The sequence below is a fragment of the Oryzias latipes genome, chromosome 7 (genome assembly GCF_002234675.1).
Source record: "Oryzias latipes chromosome 7, ASM223467v1".
In the NCBI taxonomy this organism is placed as follows: domain Eukaryota; kingdom Metazoa; phylum Chordata; class Actinopteri; order Beloniformes; family Adrianichthyidae; genus Oryzias; species Oryzias latipes.
The window spans coordinates 32,339,157-32,345,156 of record NC_019865.2 but is presented as its reverse complement, the minus strand read 5'-3'; the positions used below and the strand labels follow the sequence as shown (position 1 = coordinate 32,345,156).

The 6,000-nt window shown below is 43.6% G+C and overlaps 1 protein-coding gene across 2 annotated transcripts in view; it reads right to left on the bottom strand.

The window, feature by feature from the left end:
• Positions 1–647: 647 nt before the first annotated feature.
• The window catches only part of kcnd1 (potassium voltage-gated channel subfamily D member 1), a 76,505-nt gene continuing 71,152 nt past the window's right edge, over positions 648–6,000 (bottom strand). For both annotated transcript variants that reach the window (XM_020701629.2, XM_004086332.4), the window contains 3 exons: positions 4,509–4,604; positions 3,949–4,199; positions 648–3,334 (listed from right to left, as the gene is read on the bottom strand). In XM_020701629.2, coding sequence (XP_020557288.1) covers positions 3,127–3,334; positions 3,949–4,199; positions 4,509–4,604 — 555 coding nt within the window. In that variant the 3' untranslated portion in view covers positions 648–3,126. The remainder of the gene's footprint in view (positions 3,335–3,948; positions 4,200–4,508; positions 4,605–6,000) is intronic.

Below are 6,000 nucleotides of genomic sequence, written 5' to 3'. Positions count from 1 at the left end.
CAATGAACCGTTAAACCCCTATTTATGCCGATTAACACACATAATTACTGCATTAAAACTCCAATTATGAAGACATCTTTTTTGCATTCTACTTAAATTGATAAATAAATGTTCTATGTGTTCCAGCTGTGAGCCTCATGCTAGAAGAGATGATTTTGTGGTATTGATGAAAGGCCATGCTGCTGCGGTGAGGGGCTCAGCTGTGAAGGCGGAGGCCTGCTGGGAGCCACAGATCAAAGTGAAGAACTAACTCGTGAAGCCCTTCAGTTCTGTCCTGAAGCCACTTCAGCCTTACCCCGACATCCTTGCTGTAGGAGAAAACAGATAAAATACCTACAACGGTATCCATGCATATTTGTGACAGCTTATCATTCAAACTCACGGCCTCGTAAACAATGCAGCCGCACTCAGGAACATGCCTGAGTGAATATAATCTGCTTGTTTCTTCTGAGGTGCAAACATTCATGGAAAGTTCAGCAGTATGAAGAAAACAAACCAGAAAAACCAACATGTCATGCAAAAGAAAATACAATGAGATTTCCTCCGCCGCTGTTCATTTTTCTCTTGATGGAGCAGGTCAGTAGGGCTACTTCTACTGTACGAGGCTCATGCAGGGACGGATGGCAAACACACCTCCTTTATCTACCTTTTCTTTTTTTTTGGACGATTGGACAGAAAGATGGAGGTGAAACTTTATGATACAAAATATGTTACAGCATGTAGGTCCGGCCTGCTGTCTTCATGTCTCTGAGGAAAAGCGTAACCCAAAAGCTCCGCAGTGATGTGGCTGATGGTGAGCGTCAGTGAAGTGACAGCAGCAGCTCATTTGTGACACTGAGTTTCCCTACCGTCACTTCCAAAACCTCACCTGTGTGGAAGTGTGTGGCTCAGTCATTCGGGGCTGGATCTGAATGTACTCTGACAGGTGTATGAGCCTCTCAGGACACTTGAAGGGCGAATGGAAGGACAGCTGACAGCACAGTGGATGTTGTCTAACCTATCAGTAAACCAGGTATCTGGAGCTGAGAATCAGTCATAGTAAACCCTGAAACTCAAGTTTCCAAAGACAGTCTGAGAAGAAAAAGGATATATAACCTTTTTTTGACTTCAAAGATGGAACAAATACTGCCACCAAAAACGTTGCTCTGATACAGAGAAGTTTCAGTTGATAGTAAATATTCCAAACTCAATAGAGCACTCCTTTTGGCAGGTTTAGCTCTGGTTTGGTGCCAGGATCAAAGTTGGCAGGAATGCAGCAGTGAATTGTCGTCTGGAAGCCACATCTCTGCAGACCTTTGCTCACTGAAACAACCAATAAAGTCCACTGGAGCCGGCCATGATCACTAATGAAGCACCAGCAGGAGATAAAGCCAATAGCTGCAGCCTTATCTCTGACTTCTGCTTATACTGCAACGTCTAATCAAAGTCCAGGCAGCACTCGGCTTGTGTTAAAGATGACCCGGCATGGGGCTCACAACGTAAAACAGAGGTTGATGTATGGATTTAGAAGAAAAGCACTCCTGTTTGACTTAGAAGAGAACAAAGATAAACTCCAGCAGCAAAGCCTCATCTTCCTATTAATGCACTCAGATATACAGACCAATGAAGGAGAGGCAAAACCATCTAATCAAACCTATCAGGAACAAAAGAGTAGGGGACTTGGTCAAATACACTCCTAAATGTGAGGCTCCCAGAAGTCAAGCCACTAACTCTTCCTCCACAGGTCTACTTCTTCAGCGGTCAGAGGCAGACAGTGCTGGCTGATGATGATTATATCAGGCAGCAGAAGGGAATGTTTCTTTGTTCCTTCAAACATCTGTTCCATCTTAGAAGTGTAGTTTATGGGAAGCCATGAGAGGCTGGAGGCAGATGTTGAAGTTTACAAACTACAGTTTAGCATGAATGTCCAGCTCGTTCCAACTGGTTAATTAAAATGGGATGTGATGCTATCATTTGTGTTTCATCCTCGAAGCTCTTCGACTGAAGCCACCAACAGGAACTCTGAAACAACCCTTAGAGTCTCATTAGGACGAATGTGAGGAGAACACTGAGGAGCTTTTGGTGTTTCCCATTTTCCTGAGTCTGTGCTGTTCATCCTCTGTCAAAAGGTCACAGAATATGCTTTCCTGCTTTACAGTATGTTCCCTGCAATAATTACTTGAGGTTCAAATACACACATGGTTATCAATAATATTCTGTTCATTTGTTGATGCTATTTTCCTGCTTGTTGTATGTTGCATATTTGGAAGAGAAAAAGGCTCTGGATCCTGGTCTGGGACAAAATATTCAGGGGTCATACCAGACCCGTTCAGATCAGACCCAGTCTGGGACAAACACTTTCTCTCCATGGCTCCTTTTTGTTGTGTTACAGAGATCCAATAAGTTTGGTTCCTGAAAGGTGCAGGCTGCTGAAACAGTTCCCCCTGTGCGTTGACTGATCAGCTTCAGAGGTCTGTCCTTAAGAGGCTCCTTTTCCAAACGGCTTGATTCAGAATGAGATCAGCTGCAGATAAAAAGTTACTTTTGTTAATCTATCGTTAAGAATAAGATTTTTTGCACAGTCATACAGTATTTCCTGATCTTTGCTTGAGTTTCAACCTTCAACCTCGTCATTTTCAGCAAAGGAGGGTTGAACCTTCGAGTGGTCACAGGTCGAGGGATCTCTCAGGTGTGACTGCTGTGCTCGGATGTCCTTCTGGATCATTTTCAAACAGGAGCCGAGTGGAACTGAAGAAACCGGACCAGCTCTCAGGAATTCATGGCTTGTTTTTCAATAGTGCGATCTAAGCTCTGTGCAAGTGCATAGAATGGTTCAAATGCATGGTGCGTCTGATGTGGGAATGCTTTTTTTATGAAACCGATGCGCTCCTGGTGTCAGCCTGCACATAGGCTGACTTTCTCTGACAGTAAACTGTTGATTTGCTCATTTCCACGTCTGTCAATCAGAGTTGTAGTTCCCTATAAAAGAAGGTGAAAACAACCCATTGCACAAGTATCCACTAAATATCAATTTAGTACACAGATGTCAGCATGTGTTGCCCCAAGTCCAGCAATCGTTGAAGGGGCTATTGGAGTTGAAACTGCTGGAGCCTGGGGGTGGGAGCCAGGGAGGAGGACAGTCGTATGTTATAAGGAAGAGATTTTGACGGTTTCATGCGTGAACGTAGTGGCCCGCGTGTTGCGTAGGATGCCAGGGATGGGGACAGGTGACGGGGGTAAGCTCTCATCTGGTGTATTGGCAGGAGGAGTGGGGATGCTAATAATGGCGGCAGAAAAATCTTGTTCTCCACAGTTCAGCTTCAGGTTGACACCTTGTGCGTTCAGACTGGAGCGACTGAGGAGAGAGAAATAAGAAGGGAAACAGGACATCAGAAACTCTTGGCATGGACAAGAACATCATCAAATTCTTTGGAACAGGCATTTGTGCTTATATTAACTTTTACACCTAACATGTAATCAGTTGCATCACACTGTTTGGTTAAGCTGTTCATTTAGGGGAAAACGTTGACAGAACTTTGTATCAGAGTAACCAGTTAAGCAGCGGTTTAGTTCTTTGAGCTTTAGCGGATGCCCTTTGAGTGTGTTTAATGCTAAAGGTGTGTGCACATTGGTATGCTTCATCACTCCATGTGTCCTGTGTGTGTTAGATAAATGCTATAAGAGCATGTTGAAACACCCAAAACACCATTTTCATTGGAGTGGGTCTTTAAAGCAATTTTTTGTAAAGTGCTGTCTAAAAAAATCAGACATTTAGCTTGACTCTTTTTAACTCTACTTAGGTGCTTTTGTAGGTTTTGCTCGCTGGGTCTGCCCTTGAGGATCCATCACATTTGGTGTTTGTGGAAGCAGGGCAAACCAAAAGCATGGAGAGGTGTGGAATGGGGGTCTGGCACTGTCCCAGTGAGAAAAGCTGTGAAAACATAAACCATAGAACATATCTGCATTTACGTTTGTGCTGGGATCGACGTGGTTTTGAGGTGAAGGGTGTCCAGCTCCTGGACGCTCCCTCGGCTGACGGACACTGTGGAGTTGGCCAGTCTTATTGCAGCTCTCCGCCTGGCCCGGCGGGGGCAGCAGCCTGTAGAATTGTTCTGTGCCCCCTGCTGGCTGGACAGGGAGGTGCTTCGACTGGTCCTGAAGCCCACTGAGTCGGTCATGCACAGTTCGCTGTAGGTCCCTTCATCGGTGAACTCGTGGTTCTGTAAAGAAGAGGTGGAGGGGGGTCAGACCGACCCCAAAGAAACCTAACTGCAATTCAGCTGAAACCAATATGGAACTGTTAAACAAACATGAAGGAACGACTAAAAATAAGCAAACCAAATGTGTTTGAGAAACGAAAGAGTCAGAGCCTCACAGACGATCTTTACATGTTTTATTAAAACTCTGAGCAATTTCCAACATTCCACTATTTATAGTTAGCATTAGCAAAAGCTAAACGGTGGAATTCTGGGTGTGACATGAGTGAAAGAGGAAGGTGAGAGGAAGATGAGATGGAGGCAGGGCCTTACTGTTGTCTTCTCCAGACAGTGCAGCAAGTGGTGGTGTTGATGCTCAAACGCCGATCTGTTCTTCACGCACAAAGCCGTGCTGTCACTGTCCCGGTCCTGAGAGCACACAGACATGTAACAAACTCCCAAACGTCATGAACACAAAACAAGAAATAGAGTTAGATCTGTCATTAAACAATAAGACAATACCACACAATCACAACCACAGCGAGGGAGAATAAAAATGACCCAAAACATGGTATATGACCATGGAGGAAGCCGGAGCACCTGGAGAAAATCCACACATGTACAAGGAGAACAGGCAGCCTCCACACTGATGGGACCCAGTCAGGATTTGAACCAGGACTTTCTAACTGCAAGCTGAGAGTGCTAACCACTACACTAATGTGCAACCCTCCATAGAGTGTTCTTTTTGATGGACATGCTCAGATTCCTCTGTATTGCAGTGGAAAGAATGCCTCCTTTAGCAGAGGAGGTACCAGATTCTTTCTGAAAGGGGAGGTGATCATCTGATCCTGCAAGTCATCAGAACACCGAGAACCAAGCAGTGACTGTTGGTTTATGATGAAGAATCATCAGACATGCAGAGATATGCGTGAATTGTTAGAATGCTAAAGTTTTAGGCCACAAATGGGTTTAGAATAAACTTAGCAGCTATTGTACATTTATGACACGTAAGCAGCCTACATAGTCAAAGATGAGCAGAAATCATTAAACTATTTAAAAAAATAATTGAGAGGTTTGACTGAGAAATTCTGTCCCTTTGCATATTTCATCATGTTATGTTTGCATTTTTACTGGATGCAGCTTTAAGAGCGACGTCTGTACAATTGTAGAAATACATTATCTGTCTTCTGTCATGTTGTTGACCTGTGAGAAAAGCTTAATTCAATTATTGCCATTTTAAATTTCCTAATTCTCATTCGTGTCACTTAACCCAACTCCCATCTGCCAACAGCCCCAAAGAGAAGAGTGGAAGAAGAAGAAAGACAAATGTGGGTTCATCTATTATAAGTCATATTATAAGTCATAAATTCTGTGAATTTCTGCCTCACTGACATGTCCTGATCATTCTGTGGTTGCAGCTTTATTCCGTCTTCCTCAATACCTCAGATGCATTTTAGATGTTTTGATTTGTTGTCTTTTATCCCTTTTCAGAAGATCATCTGGAATTATAGCTGTGAGAGACAGAATTAGGCGTTTCTGAGTGTTTTTTTAACTGTGACCTGTTTTTGTGCTGCTTACATTTTTCTTCTGTCACTATTGTCATGAAGAAGTCCATTTGTTTGCTAATCTAATTCTTTATCATGTGTCTGTTTTTTAAATCTGATTATTCATTCTTTTCCTCCTGGTTCTTTCTCCTGTCATCCTGGACCGCTTCTTTCTCTCTGGAATGACGACTAAGAAAAGCTACGCCCCTTTGATGCCCCCCTCTTATGCCTCTTATGCCCCCCACACCACCATCACCACATTGTTATTCACGCTTTGAATC